This window comes from Rhea pennata, chromosome 3, assembly GCF_028389875.1.
Source record: "Rhea pennata isolate bPtePen1 chromosome 3, bPtePen1.pri, whole genome shotgun sequence".
NCBI classification, from domain to species: Eukaryota; Metazoa; Chordata; class Aves; order Rheiformes; family Rheidae; genus Rhea; species Rhea pennata.
In genome coordinates, this window is record NC_084665.1 from 117,657,157 (window position 1) to 117,675,497 (window position 18,341).

General features: G+C 37.0%; 1 protein-coding gene across 4 annotated transcripts in view; it reads right to left on the bottom strand.

Moving 5' to 3' along the window:
• The window catches only part of SMC6 (structural maintenance of chromosomes 6), a 41,638-nt gene that overhangs the window by 19,408 nt on the left and 3,889 nt on the right, over positions 1–18,341 (bottom strand). For 2 of the 4 annotated variants that reach the window (XM_062573158.1, XM_062573160.1), the window contains exons 3-17: positions 17,020–17,168; positions 16,030–16,147; positions 15,270–15,375; positions 14,590–14,726; positions 13,906–13,967; positions 12,936–13,016; positions 12,399–12,500; positions 12,095–12,214; positions 11,894–11,992; positions 10,612–10,758; positions 10,098–10,186; positions 9,402–9,566; positions 8,011–8,189; positions 1,985–2,186; positions 1,724–1,838 (exon numbers count right to left, since the gene is read on the bottom strand). In XM_062573158.1, the coding sequence (XP_062429142.1) occupies positions 1,724–1,838; positions 1,985–2,186; positions 8,011–8,189; positions 9,402–9,566; positions 10,098–10,186; positions 10,612–10,758; positions 11,894–11,992; positions 12,095–12,214; positions 12,399–12,500; positions 12,936–13,016; positions 13,906–13,967; positions 14,590–14,726; positions 15,270–15,375; positions 16,030–16,147; positions 17,020–17,163 (1,866 nt within the window). In that variant the 5' untranslated portion in view covers positions 17,164–17,168. The remainder of the gene's footprint in view (positions 1–1,723; positions 1,839–1,984; positions 2,187–8,010; positions 8,190–9,401; positions 9,567–10,097; positions 10,187–10,611; positions 10,759–11,893; positions 11,993–12,094; positions 12,215–12,398; positions 12,501–12,935; positions 13,017–13,905; positions 13,968–14,589; positions 14,727–15,269; positions 15,376–16,029; positions 16,148–17,019; positions 17,169–18,341) is intronic. The other 2 variants (XM_062573157.1, XM_062573159.1) reach the window with 2 other exon arrangements.

Below are 18,341 nucleotides of genomic sequence, written 5' to 3' on the forward strand. Positions count from 1 at the left end.
CTGAGGAAACTAATCTTTATCCAATCATATCATGCACTCAAAAGTCTCATTTCTTCCACACAATACCTGTTCAACTTTTTTCAGATACAGTTCAAATTGTCCTAGTAAGTAGCAAAGATAATTGTGTTACAGGGAAAAAAAAATCAATTATTAGATAACTATAGTACCATGAATATATATGTAGTGTATTATAGTATAAATATAATAACTATAGATAATAAATTAGACTACAGAGAGAGTAAGAAAAAAAAAAAACTAGCATTGCTACTATGACAAAAAGCACAGAATTCAACTGTTAAACATCCCATTCAGCAACAGCAACATTGTCTAAGTAGTCAATTAGTTCTGGACCAGACAGAGTACAAGCTCTCTTTTTTTAGTAGGAATGTCAGGGGACAAACTGGGATAAGCAGCTTTGGAGAAAAAAAAATAATCCACAAGAAAGCAAGTACCACTACTTCTGCTGCTCGTACAATTCGTTGTTTTCTTTAAATGAAAGTATATACCTCCAGCTTTATTTTTGAACAGTTCATCCACAGTCATATCTGCTGGAGCTCATAATCTTCTATTACTACTGAAGATAAGTCAATTAAGATAAAAAAAAAATATATATCACGTTGATAGACAACAGTTCATTAACATGGATTTTATGATGATTAAAAAAAGTATGTTACTAAAACAATAGTAAAACTAAAACTATATTTCCAAATATGCTTATTTGCTTTCTCTCGTAGCAACCTTTTTAACACCACAGTGTCCAAAGTGGCTTTGGTTATTGTGCTAAGTGAAAAATAAACTGAATGCTGGCAGAAGACAGATAAGTTTGTGCAAGTATGAGTGGGTCACTGTCCAAAACTGAACTTCTGAATTTTCAAGCACAAGTTTGCTATTTGCTAGCTACAGCTGGTACAGGCTGGTTGTAAGTTTTGCTAACACTTGGACTAAAATAAGCTTGTCACATCCTGAATCAACAAATGAATAAAGAGAAGTTTTTTTTATATATAAAAAGAGACAGAACTACCAATTAGGAGCCTGATCACACACTGTGCTCTGCACGTAGACTATTTAGACTAGGAAACCCAGGGTCTTTGGAGGCTGAGAGAGGTGGTAAACATCATGCATATGGGGAAAGATCCTGGAGATAGGGTTCCAGAGATAAATGTTGGGGGATACTCAAGGACCTTGGACAATAAGGCCCGAAACAGTAAATGCCAAGCATCCGCACACTAAGAATCAAAACTGACCATTCTGGAACAGTAGCAATCTCCTGCTGGGGAAGAAAGTCAAGACCTACTGAATGCAATGCTGTGAGGAAGGAGCAAGTGCACGTGTGAAATAACTGAAGTAGGATAAGAGCTCTAAACTCACTGATTCTTAAATAAACCTTAGATCCACTACAGGTTATCATTTTACTCTGTCTTAACCATGACAGATATCAGTGTCAGAAACAGGATACTGAACCTCAAGACTGTATCTTATGGAGAGCCCTCTAGTATGTGCATACGTGAGCAGATGTGGCTGTAAGCTGCATTATAATACTGTTACCATCAGGGTTTAATCGAGTCAGTGTGGATCTCACCTCACCACAGTTGTTCTCCTGGGGCAAAAACCCCTGCATACTTCTTTTGTCAAGTACAGACATTATCAAAGAAGGTATTCTATATGCCTTATTCATGAAAGCAATGCCTTTCTTTAAACACCAGTAGAGAGTGGGGAGTCTTACTTTAATCAGCAGGACTGTTTCTATACTTCTTATATCAATCAAGCAATTGGCAACCACTGCATCATCTATTTCCAGTGCTGTGAGAACCGACGGGAATTCTGGATGATGAACTCCTCTGAAGAAAAAAAAAACAATTATTTATGAATTTCACATGAGGTTCTTTAAAATAAGATTACAAATATTTCCTTCCAAATTATAATATGAACTATTGTGCCTTTAAGCAATAAAATTCAAAACATAAAAATTCAAAATGTAACTTACCTGTGTCTAACATCATAAACTTTATTCTGAAATTTATTTACAATTATTTGAGGTCGAAATCCAGATGGATAATATTTTGACATCAGTATCTGAAGATTTCTTTCATCATTATGATTATCACAGCAAAATGCCTGAACTAGGCCCTTTAAACAAGATTCAACAGCCAAAGTAAGTTCAGCATCTTTCAGATGAATGAAAGCACCTAAATAAACATGAGAGACAAAGCTTAAGGAGCTGCATTCCATAAAACAAATCCAATAGTAATTTTACCACTTAAGGATTTTTTAAGTAGTCCTTTTTTACAAAGAGAGAGGGAAAAAAAGTCTAAAATTAGCAGGGGTGAGGGGAATGGAATGGGTCATACAACCCTACAGCAGAGATGATGTTCTGAGAATATAGATATAACTTCTTTTTCCTATAGAAAGACTTGCACTTACTTAGAGACCTACAATTTCCTTTCATTTTTTTTTCTTTTTTGAGATCAATACTAACTCTGTTATTTCAAAACAAGGATTGGTTATTGACAATTTAATGCTTTAAGGGTGAGGGCAGAGGAACAACTTTGCTGTGAAGTAAACAAACATGAGGCTGTGAGGTAAAATGATGCATCAGCTCTCTTTCGTAGCTGATGCTTGCACATTCTCACTCCACAGTAAATGCATGGTTCTTTGCCATTTACATGTACATCCAGATTATGCTAAAGCTCCTATTCCCATCACCACTTGAAAATATCAGCTTAGAAGCTGGTCAAAGTAGTAATGAAACCAAATTTTCCAATAACATTTCAATTTGTTCAGCCTAAGTTGCGCCACATAAAGCATCTCAAGGTCACCTTAGATCACAGAATCACAGAATGGTTGAGGTTGCAAGGGACCTCCAGAGATTAGCTAGCTCAACCTCCCCCAACCCCCTGCTCAAGCAGGTTTACCTAGAGCAGACTACCCAGAACCATGTTCAGACAGCTTTTGAATATCGCCAAGGAAGGAGACTCCACAACCTTTCTGAGCAACCGGTTCCATTGCTCAGTCACCCTTACAATAAAGGAGTTTTTCCTCAGGTTCAGATAGATCTTCTTGTTTCAGTTTGTGCCTATTGCCTTCTTGCCTTGTTGCTGGGCACCACTGAAGAGTCTGACCCCATCCTCTCTATATCCTCTCTTCAGACACTTACACATATTGATAAGATTCCACCCCTCAGTCTTCTCTTTAGGAGAAGACTTCTCCAAGCTGAATAGTCCTCTCATGAGACACACTCCAGTCCATAATTTTAAAAGCTCTTTGTTGGACTCACTCCAGTAGCTCCTCATCTCTCTTGAACTGAGGAGCCCAGAATTGGGCATAGTACTTTAGAGGTGGCCTCATCAGGGCCTCAACTTGCTGGCAATGCTTTTCCTAATGCAACCCAGGATACAACCAACCTTTTTGGCTACAAGGGCCCATTGCTGACTCATGGTCAACTTGTCATCCACTAGAACTCCCAGGTCCTTCTCTGTAGAGCTGCTTTTCAGTAGGTCAGCCCCCAGCTTGTACTAGGTTATTCCTCCCTAGGTGATATGGTTCTACACTTCCCTTTGTTGAACTTCATGAGGTTCCTTCTCTCCTCATGTCTCCAGCCTATTGAGGTCCCTCTGAATGGTAGCACAGCCTTTTGAGGATATTAGCCACACTTCCTGGTTTTGTATCATCAGCAAACTTGCTGAAAGTTCATTCTGTCCCTTCACCAGGTCACTGAGGAATAAGATGAACAAGACTTGAACCAGTACTGACCACTGAGGAACACTGCTAACTACAGGCCTCCAACTAGACTCTGTGCCACTGAGCACAACCCTCTGAACTCTGCCCACCTCCTGTCCACTCATCTAGCCTGCACTTCCTAAACTAGCCTATGAGGATCTTATGGGAGACAGTATCAAAAGCCTTACTGAAGTTAAGGTAGGCAACATACACTGCTCTCCCTTCAACTACCCAGCCAGTCATTCCATTAGAGAAAACTATCAGACTGGCTTTCATGAATCCATGCTGACTACTCCTGATCACCTTCTTACCCCTCATACGCTTAGAGATGACATCCTGAATGAGCTGTTCCATCACTTTCCAGGGACTGAAGCGAGGCTGAGTGTCCTGTAGTTCCTTGGATCCTCCTTTCTGAAGGCTAGAGTGACATTAGCTTTCTTCCAGTCCTCAGGCATCTCTCCTGACCACTGGAACCTTTCAGAGATTATCAAGAGTGGCCTAGCAATGACATCAACCAGCTCTCTCCCTGGTTGCATCCCATCAGGGCCCATGGACTTCTAGATATCAAGTTTACTTAAATAATCTCTAATTCGATCCTCTTCCACTAAGTATGAAGCTTTCTCTGGACTTCCTCTCTGGTCACTAGGGTCTGAGATTCCCAAGAGCTAGTCTTAGGAGTAAAGACTAAAGCAAAGGAGCCATTCAGTATCTCTGCCTTCTCACTAGCCTTCATCACTATGGCTCCTGTGCCATTCAGTAGCAGGTCCATATTCTCCCTAACCTTCCTTTTGCTGAGGTTGTATTTAAAGAAACCCTTCTTGCTGTCCTGGATATTCTTTATCAGATTTAACTCCAAATGGGCCTTGACTTTCCAAGTCGCATCCCTGGATATTCTGACAATGTTCCTATAATACTCTGAAGTGGCCTGTCTCTGCTTCCACCTTCTGTGCACTTTCTTCTCCTGTTTCAGTTTTGCCAGGAGCATCTTGTTCATCTATGCAAGTCTCCTGGCCCCCCTTGCTCAAATTCTTGCTCAAGTTTGAAGGAGATGATCCTTGAACATTAACCATCTCTCTTAGATTCTCTTCTTTCTAGTGCCCTAACCCATGGGATTCCTCCAAGTAGGTTCCTGAAGAGGCCAAAGTTTGCTCTCTTAAAGTCAAGAGTTGTGATCCTACTTATTGCCCCACTTCTTCCTCAGAGGAACCTGAGCTCAACCATCTCTGGTCACTGCAGCCAAGGTTGCCCTAACCTCCACATCCCCAACCAACTCCCAGCCTACAAGGTTCAGTAGAGCACCTCTCCTCATCAGCTCTTCTATCACCTTAGTCAGAAGGTAATTATTAACACTCTCAAGGAACCTCCTGGATTGTTTCTGCCTTGCTGTGTCATTGCTCCAGCAGGTATCAAGGTACTTAAAGCCCCTCATGAGGGCTAGTATCTGTGATCATGAGACTACTTCCAGCTGTCTGAAGAAGGAAGGCCTCATCTACTTCCTCTTCTTAAGCAGGTGGCCTCTGGCAAAACACCCACAACAATGTCACCCATATTAGTCCGCCCCTTAAACCTTTCTCATAAGCTCTTAGTCAGCCCACTGTCAACCACTAGCTCAATACATTCCAGTTGCTCTCTTACATAAAGGGCAACTCTCCTTACCTGCCTTTCTGGCCTGTCCTTCCTAAAGAGCCTGTACTATCCATTGCAGCATTCCACTCACGTGAGCTATCCCATCATATCTCTAATCGTAATGAGATCGTAGCCCTGCAACTGCACACAGATCTTTAATTCCTCCTGTTTATTCCTCATGCTCTGTGCGTGTGTGCAAGCACTTCAGGCACAGAAGTATTTGAGCATGTTGATTTCCCAGAAGAGGTGCAAGAGGTTTCTCAAGTTTTGCCTTGCAGGTACTCCCTTAGCTGCATGCAATTGCTTGAGGTATCTCCACTTGAACCCTGTCTTGTTGACTGCCTTGTCTCGATAACTCTCGTATTCCCCATCTTTCCTGTTTGGCCACTCTTGGCAAAGATGTGTTTAGTGAGCTGGGTCCCATCCCTCTCAGTCAGTTGGGAATCTTCAGACAGGGTCCCACAGTCATAGACACCAAAATCCTGTTGCTGATGCCAGCTGTGCAGTCAGTTGTTTACTTGAAGTACCTATCTGTTCCTCTGTTCCCATTCTTCCCTCTTACTGGCAGGATCAAGGAGAAAACCTGGGCCCCGACACCCCTGACTACTGTGGTTCTGCAATTCTGGTTGATACTTTCTAAGTTGCCCTCTGCAGTATTGTTAGTGTACAGATGGAACAGCAGCAGGGAACAACAGTCAGATGGGTGAACAACCTTCTGCTGTCTTTCCGTGACATCTCAGATCCGAGCCCCAAGCAGGCAGCAAATCTCTTCAGACAAGAGGTCAGGTCATCAGATGGGTCCTTCTATCTCCTGCAGCAGGGAGTCACCCACTACAATCACTCTGCTTCTTCTGTGTGTTCCTGCACAGCACAGATTCCATTGGCCCAGGTCTTTCACTTGAAGCTGTGCTCAGCTCCTCCTCAGCTTGAAGGGAACTGAACCTGTTTTTCAGGAGGAGCAAGAGCCTTTCTCCTCACGAGGCATGACCAGCTTCCAGCTTTTGTCCTCTACACAGTTACGACTTACCATTCACATGGCACAGAGTCTACATGCATCTCCAATGCTGTGGGGCATTGAGACTCTTGAAGGTGTAGAGTCTCTGAACATATCCTATCTCACGTTCTTCTCAGATGCAATGCAGCCTGCTCACTTCTTCCTCCCATAACTCCTTTACCTGGTGACACAACTTGTCAACAACTGCACACCTTCTGCAGAAGAGCTGACCATCAGCCCCAGCCTCACCAAGATGCCCTAGGCACTTCCTGCAGCCTGAGATTGCAGAGATGCATCTGCTGCCAGAAGGTCTGTCTGGGTAGAAACCTCTGACATGACAGACACAGCAAATTCAACAGTTACTCTGGAATGTGCCCTGCAGCATGTCATAATCATATCTGAGGAAGTATACATTACCATGACTGAAGACAAAGGCCCCTTCTCTGCACAAACTGCTGCAACTGGGAGCAAACAGTCATCAAAGTAACTGACTCTTTAAACTGTACTGTTTCAATAACTGAACTGAAATTCGTAACAATCCTTTGTAGAACACTGTAAGTAGGAAACATCAAAATTTTCCATTTGCCTGATCTGCATCAGAACTATGAATACGAAATTCTGCTTTTCTCTTTACTGTTTCTCACGGTCTTCTAAATCTAAAATGCTCTCTCCATTACATCACTGAAAGACCTCATCCACCCTCTTAAAACTGTTTCCCTAGTGGTAAGGGGAAAGATTTTCAGGAAAGACGCCTTCCCGCATCATGTCTTATCAACCAGATTGCATCAAGAGCTTACAATCAGATTTGGTAAGCTAGACTCTTCATAGTCTAATCAAATACTAACATGGTCTAATCAAACACTAAGACTTTCAGCTATGTAGCTTTTCCTTGAGAGACTTTACAAACTCCATCAAACATCACAATTTAATTCAAAGCACTCCTTCTGCAAGACTATTTAAAAGATTTTTACATAATCTTTGCAAAAATATATAATTATCAATTATTATATTATCTATACCACTAGAGAGGTGGCTTGACAGCCATACAATTATTGGAGAACTCTTCAGAAGAAAATTCCTCAGATGGGAACAACTTTTTGAAAATTATGCAATTTTCTTCAAGTCCCACAGCTTCCTCCCAGAAGCCATACAAGTATCATGCACAATTTATACTAGTGGAAGGGCATGTAGCTAAAAGTGCATTTTATGTCACCTAAATTTAGAAACAGAACGTTTAACCCAACAGAAGATTGGGTTTAGTTGGAAACCCAATTTTCCTAAATAGAGAAAAGCCTGAAAGGTTGAAAGAAAACAAGAACTGTAATGAGCCATGAAATCGAATCAAAGCTGGGGGGGAGAGAGGTTCAAGCAGGAAGTCTAGCATTGTAACTATTTAAAATACCTTAACTCAAACAGCTGCAAAAGTGAGGACGATCAGTAGATGTTAAGTAGTGCATCTGATTAAAAAAAAAAAAAAAAAAAAAAAAAAAAAAAAAAAACAGAAGCAACAGATAACTTACCAAGACAAAACCTTTAGTCCAGGAAATACAGGAGTAAAGAAAAATATATCTCAGGCTCCTTAAATGACAAATTTTCTTCCATAAGTTCACTGTTCACTGCAATAAAACCCATGAGGAAGTATTCCAAAAAACTTTTTCAGCTGTCATTCTTACCTAAAGGTCCAACAGGTTTGTATTTAAAACGCCCTTGCCTGTAGGCTGTTTCAACTGCTTCAAGAAATGATGGCACATGTGGTCCAAATCTTTTCAAGGTATTTGTTTTACTATCTTTCAGCTCTCTCAGCTGTTTCAACTTGACATCCAGTGCTTGTTTCACATCATGTTGTTCTTTTCTAAGAGAAGAGAATTTTTTCCAGTATAAACAGCTTATGAAGCCTTAAGTTAATGGAAATAATTACAGACAAAGTCTCTTTTCAAATACTAACAAGACTGTGTCAAGACCTTCTCAACACTTCAGTATACAGCTAGCCATAGACCTGCAACAGTATTTTAGAGTTTCAGGAAAGGTGAGACAAAGCAAACTAAGAGAAAACTGATTACTCTGCAACAGTTTTACAAGATTTTGCTACTTTACAAAGGGAAGCAGTACAACAGAGATAAGAATGCCAAAGGAGATGAGAAGAAAGGTTTCCAGAAATATCATAAAGTACACAATACTAACAGTATTCACCTAGTGGAAAAACTTAATTAAGCCAAAAAGCCCAACAGCAAGACAGACTGTTCTAACATGCATTACTTTTTACCAATAAAGACATTTAACATGTCAAAAATTTATGACATGGATATCCCTGTGCATACAATATACTATACAGACATAAAATGACAAAAATACACAAGGTATCACAGTTCAGGTAATGCAAATAGAAATTGTACTTTTTTCTATTTGCATATTTCAGTTTCAGTGTCTTTCAGGAATGTCTTCAACAGAACATAAAAAGAAACTACTTTGGTTCTGATAATTAAAATATATTTGAACCAATACATCAAATGCAATAAACAGCTATTCTCAAATCTCATAAGACAATAATGACAACATTACCACAACCACTCCAGGAACCATTCTTTAAATTCACGTTTCCAAATCAAAACATAAGAATGCTTTGCTTTTCTAGTTCAGGCATGGGCTAATTAAAATTTTTAAAGTGGTCTGAAGTGTCTAAATTTGAATTTAGGTATAGATACAATTGTTACCCCCTAAGCACAGCTTATTCGTTATTCTGTGTTACATATTTTGTGACATTGTCTCCAGATACACTATTGTTTTAAATAGGACCAAAAAAAATTAAATGATATTCTCTGTGGGATAGAAGATAGCTAGTAGGAAGAGGAAAAAGAGGGCAATAAACCTGACAATCTGGATTTTACATTAGTCTTAATAAAACTCTTTTCATTAACTATTTTAATTTTCTAGATGTTTCTAAATTCAGCCATACTCTGACACAGACAAAGGTTTAGCAAGTCCTAAGATACACACACACACACACAGAGCCCTAGTACCTCCGGGAATGCAAGGAAACGCATATATATTCCAAAATGTAACCTACCTCAGTGTAGCCTGTTCTTCCTTGTACTTGTATATGGCCTGCTGAAACTGATCCATCTGTTGACCAATCATTATTTCTTGGTCATGGAATCCCTTTAAACACTCTTTTAACTGTGCAATTTTCCTTTGTCTTTCCAACATTTCGGGCTCGGAAACCTGATTAGCACTAGAACAGATCATACTTCAGTGTTTTAAAACCAAATTGATGATTTATAAATGAGCACTTTGTTTTAGAAATCATATCATATAAAAAGACCTAAGCATCAGAAAACTGTATTTAAGATTCAGTGCATTTACAAAATCTACACAACATAAACCATACTGAATCCTACTGCCTCCTTTTTTTATCTGTAATCACATATAGTTATCCCAGTTTAGTGTTCCTATTCTGTTTAGGTTGAGAAATACATTTTCTAACTTCAGGGGTGTTACAGAACATGCATACTATCACCAAATAAAGCAAGGTATTTTCCTTTTCCCCCCACCCCATTACCTCATCGCCCTCTGGTCGAAATCTTGGTAGACAAAGAAACAGGGCCAGAACTATTTAAATATGTGACTAGACTCTCCTACAGATTAAATCAGTATTTTCTGTTACTGCAGAAGTACTGTCTGATTTTCTCATTAACAAGAGAGTTCACTTCCTGCATACCTATACCTGAATAAATACACACAATAGTCACTACATCTGTATTACCTATTTTTCAGTTCTTCAATTCGTTTACGTAGCTGTTCATCATCTCTTCCTAGGCGTTTTAACTCAGTTCTGAAACGATTATAAAGGGCCTGTGAAGAAAGGCAGACATATTAGTTTAATTAACAGAAAAAAGAAGTATTTCAGAAAAGAACTGATATAACTGCAGGTTTGAGGGAATTACTGAACTGTATCTGAACAACAATTTCCTATATTTAAGAAAAATAGGACATGAAATTCAAGTTAACTGCATTACTTGCTCCTACAATTCCTGAATCATTTATGTCAGCTTAAGCTGTCCATTGCTTAACACCTGTATAAAGATATAAATCCTACGGCCCCAAACAGAAGCTATTCGCAACTCAAACAGAAAGCTGCATCTGTCTGAATTGCATTGAACTGCACAATACATTCAGGAATCCTAGACATACATGCAAAAAATGTGTATGAATAGAGCAGGACTGGGACAGAATTAAGGCTTTAAATCAACACAGTCTTCAACAGCTCTTTTGCTTACCTCAGCTTCATTGAATGCTTTTCTTCCTGCCTGCACATCAGTTTTTGAAGAAATACACTGAGGATGTAGGGCTTGTGCTTCTTCACCTATCTTTACTAACTTGTCTTGTATTGCTTTGTACTTTTCTTCTGCTTCATTTACTTTTACCTTTATAGTAAAAGGATAAGAAATTACAAATAGCAATGAAGCAAACTTTTCTTCAAACTTCTTAATGCTATAGATAATTTCAAATGATAGTTTTCTTCTGTCTGCTGACATTTCTAACTTTTGCGGTGAAACCAGTATCTAGACAATGTTCCTTTATTGTCCTTTAACAGACATGTTTTCACAATAAAGTAAAATCACTTCAATTATAGCACAAATAACTATTTATTTGTTCGTATGCACACACATACACACACTTCAGTGAGAAATGAATACCTTCCTTTGGAAAGAGCGTTCTAATATACAAAAAAATAAGTATTTCTGCAAAAAGCACATTTCTTAAGTGAATCTTACTTATTGCATCCAGAAAGCTTAATAGCATCAGAAGAACTTTCTTTATTAAAAAAAAAAAAAAAAAAATCATAGAATTGGTAACATTGGAAGGGACCTCTGGAGATTATCTAGTCCAACTCTCAAACAGGCAGCCCATACGGGCATCGAACCTATGACCTTGGCATTATCAGCACCATGCTCTCACCAACTGAACTAAACCTAACCTTCCTGGAATCAGATACTGATCTTTTCTATGGGCAATGATATCCAAAAAAGCTTACGTAGCAGACTTCTAAAAAATCCATTAATGTTAAAGAAACAGGCGTTGCATAACCACTCTCAACAACAAAACTAAAAGAAGCATTTAAACATCCATTCACTGGTATATGAAGTACTAGCCACCTCAAATTCCCAGTCAATGCAATATAACCCTTACGTGGGTCAGAAGTACTGGCACGATAACCACACACAGATACACACTCCTCCTAAACAATAAAAAAAATCAGAACATCCTAATATTATTCTCCAAGGAGATATAGAATGCAAGTGTTACTATTAAGTTTTAAATGTCTAAAGTGTATAAAAGTTAACCACTAATATTTATAATGTTCTTCAGGTTGCAGCAGCTTGTGAAAAACCTGAGAAGGCCAGTATCAACAGCTTACACACAAAAGGAGAATTAATTTTTTTTTAATATATATATATATATATAAATACATATATACATATATATATATATTTAAATATCTTACTGAGTCAAGGAACCAAAACAAAATTAAAATATGGTATAAAATATATTATGTACCTGACATTCTTCTAGCTTCTGAACAAACTTTTCTGCACGTTCTTCTTCAGTTCTGATGCATTCTTTGATTGGCAGTATTTCTCTTTCCATTTCACTTACCTGAGCATAAGCATTTATGAGCATACATTAGAATATTTACAACAGATAAATGACAATTTAAACACATTTTATATTAGGAAACATATTAGAAAACAAGTTTACCACTGCCCATGCCATTTTATGTTTCAAATCTTCAAGATTATTTCGCATTTCATTCACAAATCCAATGCTTTTGTAACGTTCCTTTTTTTCGCAATAATGAAGCTTAAGTTCTCGTAGACGCTAACGAAAAAAATAACAAAAAAGATTCAACTGTGAGTACGTAAAGCTGTGATACAATACAAAATCTTGGAAATATTTATTTTTTGAAGCCTAGTGTCACTGAAATTCAGTCAGAACAAAACAATGCATGTTAATTATTCATTTAGCCCTACTCTAATTAATACTTACTGAAACTGAAACATACCTCTACTCCTTGCTCTATCTGAAGACGTGTATTTTCTTTTGTTTTCATAATATATGAATAATCTTCTTTCATTTGTTCCAGCTGAGTTGCCTTCATAAAAAACTAAAAAAGAGCAGGATGCAGATGTCAGATCCTGCAGCTTATCTAAATGAACCATAGTTAATAACAATAGAAAGGCCACTCATCTCAACCTCTATGCATATTAAATAAAGTCCAAAGTACAATAACTAGTGGAATATTTCTGAATGATGAACTAACTTGGCTAAATTCTTATATTTAGAACATTGCTATCTCCTTAAAGAAAAGAGACTTCTAAGAAGAATTGTTTAAAGTAAATGGATGGCTGTTATAATCAGATAATTGAAGCTAAAGATTATGGATTTTTCTTCAAATGCCTCTTTGTAAAATTTGAAACCAAGAATTTTGACTTTGAGTGTTAGACTTCTTTTTTTTTTAAAAAAAATGAAACAAACTGCTAGTTTTAAAAATTGTATTTTAATACTTAATCAAAAAAAAAAATCAAAAGATTTTTCTTACCTTGTACTTGTCACCTTCATTTTTAGATTGTAAAAAGTGTTTACTCATCTCTTGGGTTAAAACAGACACAGGATTATCTACCTGTAAGAGTAAAATACTTACTTTCATGGATTAAGTGAAAATACTCCCCCCCCCCCCCCCCAAAAAAAAAAAAAAAAATGGAAAGAGAGTAAACCACCTCCCTGTTCCTTGCCCAGCAATTAAGTAATAAGTAGAGAGAAAGGGATCTGGAAATTAAGCATTCAATTTATTTTTTTAAACTCTACCAAGTAGGAACTCAAACCACACACGGAAGCTAAGAAACTATTTTCAGGAGGGTAACTGAATTCTAGAAAGAAAGGACCTGCTTTGTTTATTTACTCCTAATAAGACTGCAATAAGGAATTTTGTCCAATGTTGTTTGATTAGTTGCATAGAGAGAAATTAAAGTATTACATTTGATTCATTTAATTCCCCAATATATTCTTACTGAAACTTGCATAGAATAAAATTCAGAATTTACTAATAGAAATTGATGTTATTTGATATGCTGAATATATTCAATATTTCAAAGCTTTATGTGCACTACCTGATCTTTCCTAAATCACTTAAGCAGCAAAAAAAAAAAAAGTCCTTAGATTTCTAACATTGAAAATTGGCAAGATGAGAATGAGCGTGGGGGGGGGGGGGGGGGACACAAAGACCAGGTATGAAAGAAATCTAAGTAAGTTAAGATTTTTATTAACAAGGTATACGACTCACAGATCACAGATTATATTTAACACTTACATATTGGGACAGAGCCATATGCTGCACGGAGTTGAATTAAATTAAAATTTTCTTTACCATTGGGTGTGATCACAAAAGAATTAATATGAAAGAGGTGAACTTCTCTCATTTAACAAAATGGAGCATTGCTTTTTATTTAAAGAGTTGTACATTATAAGCTAACGTCTTCAATTTCACTGAATTCAATCACTGTAACAGTTACCTGTATATTAAAATGATCCAGTATGGCTACAAGTTCCTCTTTCTTTGAAGATATTAAAGTCCCTAATAGCACAAAAGAGAAAGAAAGGAGGGAAAAAAAAGTGTATATATGTGTGTGTATATATATATATATATACATACATACATACACATACATATATACACACACACACACCAATCAATAGGTCCAAAGTAAAAGTACATACAAAATCTCAGCCTTCTGTTCAACCTAGTGTCTCTTAATTAAAAATTATATTTCTAGCTTAAGATGGAAACAGCACTAAAGAAAATTTCATTTCATATATTTCTAGTATCATATTTGCATTTGTTTAAAAAGATTTATTAATTAAAGAATATCACTTGCCTCTTAAATCCTCTTCTGTCACAATGTAGGTAAATCAGCAAATTCACCAAAAATTCAAAGACTAGTAACTATGTTCAGCCTCATCACACAAGCAGATATACATAAAGCAAAATACTGTATGACCTCACATCATGCAGAGCCTGACATAACTGCTTAAGAATATGTTAGCACATCACAATCTAAGGTTAATGCAAAAAAAGCTGACCTTAAGAGAAATATCATCCTTTACTAACAACAAAGCAATTAGAGCATTAAAAAAAAAAAAAAAAAAAAAGCTTTTAAAATGTTTAAAACTGAGAGCAAAGCAAAACTATCACCAACCTGATTTGCTTTTCAGTCTGTAGCTTCTGCTTCCATCCAGATTGATGTGCTGATTCACAATAATAGAATCACCATATACTTCGGGTTTATATGCATCTCTACCTTGGTTTTGCAATGTTATTGAAATATCTGCAGAACTATAAAATCCAGACAGCTGATATTAATTCCAAAATCAGAAATTCAAAACATTCTAACTTTTCATTAAAATTTTCGAAGTCTCCTTCAGGTCACAGATGTAAGTCAGTCATCACACAAGTCAAATCAAGATATACTAATGCTGTTTGAATCAAACCAGCATCAAATACGCATGACCAGACAAACTGCCATATGCTGGGCTGTTTGCTCCTTCTATGCTTCAGAACATCAGCTGAAAGCAAATAGTTATGACAGCAGGAAGCAAAATACATTTTTCCCCTCCTTCCCATTCCATCTGACTGCCCACATCTGTGGACTGCAGAATCTACCTCCCTATTGCTTGTTTTGTCTCCAGCCTTTGGCTTCTTTAGTAAACAGCTGCTTACCTTCTACATGCATTTCCTAGCCAGTGTAAGCTATAGCCCGCTGGTTAAGACATTTTCATAAAAAAAGATGGGATGTGGTTTGAATTCTGAATTAACCAAAATATTGATTAGTTAACCTAAAAAATATAGTCAAACTTAAGTCTGAAAAGTTTTACTTACGACTCTCCATCTTTTACAAATACTTTTAAAGAGGAACCTCTGTTAGTTGTAGTGGCTTTTCCACCAAGTCCAACAATAAGAGCAGTTAACACAGAACTCTTTCCACCTGTAATGAGAAGCACCGAAGCTGTTTAAAAAGAAATTCTTATAGCTCTTTTTATCCAGTTCACTCATGTTTTAGATTTTCAGATGTTTGATTGCTAATGTATTCAGCACTTAAATTCTGATTTCTTTCTTTACTGGACAGATGCATAAAGTACCAACGGCTCCAGTACTAGAAAAAACAGGTGTTTCCAAGGTTCTTCCCCACAAAAAACATGCCGAGTCAAAAGCAACATTTAAACTTTCGTTATTTCTCCTCAGCAATTTGGGTTCAACAAAATATTCTTTCTTAGGAGGAAAGATTCCCCTTTCCCTGCCTATGCCATAGAAAAAGCATTTGTATAGTAAAAGAAATCAAACTCACATTACCAATTAAATAAATATCTGAAAGTTTTTAAGCTCTTAACTTTTACCTTTAATAATATAAATGTATACAGCTATGAAAAAAATATATATTGTGTTTTGCAAGTCTCTGTATTTAACAGCTAACTTTTTGAACACCTTGGAACTACTAGACCTGTGCTTACCGAGTCCAAATCAATCCCCATTCCTAAAAGATACAGAGATGAGATAGCTATTCATTCTGAAGAAAAATTAGCCGTTTAAAGTTATTAATAGAAATGTTCTTTGATAGAGAAATAGTGCAATTAATACTTACTTCCATTGTTTCCAACCACAAAATTGAGATTTGATCCAAACTGAAAAGGCCCCAACATCGAATGACACATGAAGTTCTTCAGCTGGATACTTTCAATTATCCCAACTTCCCCTACAGTCTAAAGAATTAACTATTAAACTTGGTGCTTATGTGTGCATTTTAATTAAATACAGTTTGTTTATTTTAGATATATAGTTATGCAATAAAACAAGATCAAAACAGTTACAAAGGCCAATCACTCAAAGGTAACTTTCTGTTCCCCTTATAACTAGCTTTAGTAAGCATACATTAAGACTATAGATTCTACATTGTTATTTATATTACTTAAGGAACAAATGAGCCTTTTTAAGATGTTCTTTATTTATTGATCTATTTATGACAATTTCTAGGACGGGTTAGGAAGAAGGAAATGAAACTACAAGTTGAAGGGACAGTCCACTGGAAAACCAGTGAGGTATCGTTTTGACAGACGATTTGAGTTCCATCTCCAGAGCTTTAGAAAAGCAGTGTTTTCTAGGAAAGCAATGCTCTTAGGAGGAATAAACAAATTAGCAACACAGCACGTCTGCTATTTGAGAAACTGAAATGAGGGATAAAGGCTCCGAATATCAAAGATCAGCTTTACACGTCTTAAAACATGCAAGAAGTCAAATACATTAAAATTTCATCAACAAAAAGTTTTTCCTTTATTTCGTTGATTACTTCAACTTCAGTAGTATGTATTCTATAAAATCAGAATGCTGTCTTTTCTATGATTAACTGCTGTAGTTATATAACCAAAAAAAAAAAATTCTTATTTCAAAGGGTACGAACGGACTCCTACAAAAGTCCTCATCACAGACACATTACCACCAGCTTTTTATGTATTGCTCTCATTGAATCCTACATGCAAAAGATTTATTGTAATGTCAACTCATATCAGAGACCATTGTTTTTATACTAACTATTTCTGGTATTTTATTTTCTTCCAGACTTGTTTAAACAGCTTACCGATGGTGAAGAAAAAGTACTGTCGGCCAACAGCTGTGATTTTTCCTCTTCATTACACTCATCACTAGGTTCACCCGTGTATTCTTGTCTCCGTCTTTTGTGGGACCCAGGCTGTGAAACAGTTTCCTCTTTCCTTTTACCCATGACTACTGGGGAAAAAAAAAAAAAAAAAAAAAAAAAAAAAAAAAAAAAAAAAAAAAAAAAGGGGGGGGGGGGAGAGAGTGTGGTAGACATAGATACACATTTATTTAATACTGCAAAGGAAATATTAAGGATCATAGCAAGTGTTGCAACAAACACTATTTTTCCAGAATTGAAATCTGAGTGAATATAAGCCTAAGCTTAGAATTACAGCAAAAGAGAAACAACTTCATTATTCTATCAAGGTGACATCATTTGTTGATTAACAAGAAAATTAAACATGATTCTATTTTCCTTGTAACATCAGACTTCATGATATTTGCTACATTTGCTTTTGGTTAGTATTGGACTTCAAGTCTAAGTTGTAAAAACTTCAAGCCAACGGAATCACTGGCTGACCAACGTTGGAAAGGACCTCTTGACATCATCTTGTCCAGCCACCCTGCTCAAGTAGGGTGGGCTAGAGCATGTTGCACAGGACCATGTCCAGATGGCCTTTGAGTATCTCTAAAGATGGAGACTTTCTACTCCCTCCAGGCAACCTGTTCCAATGCTCAGTCACCCTCCCAGTAAAGGAAAACAAAAAATAAATAAAATTAAAAAATTCTTAGATTCAGATGGAACTTCTTGTGTTTCAGTTTGTGCCTGTTAGCTCTTGTCCTGTTGCTGGGTATTGCTGAATTAAAGTCTGGTTCCATCCTCTAGCATAAGTGCTGATGCAGTTTTAATCAGAGTGATTTGTACAGACAAAAATAAAATTTAGGAAGTGTCTGGAAAAGGCAGAATAAATTAAAGTAGAATTAGAGAAAATTTAGGTTCACCATGTTCCTATGCTGCTTCTGCAAACCACCAACCAGCTGTTGCAAGACCATGTAATTTGATCATGATAAACGTTTTTATTTAACAATTAACAGTATTAACAATTTTGCATATCCAGAGTTGATGATACATGTTACAGTTTGAGACTGCATTGACAATATGGAAACTAAAGAACCTTGGATGCCAAAGCACTTCTAGTCACAGACATATTTAATGTTAATAAGCTTCCCTGTCCTATGGGAGAGACAGCACAGTCCAGGATAGAAGCCAGCTGGGTCAACGTAACATGACCTCCCTGTCCTGCAGGGGAGATGGTGGGGTCCAGAAGGGAATCAATCAGACCGGGAGAGAATCAGACCTGG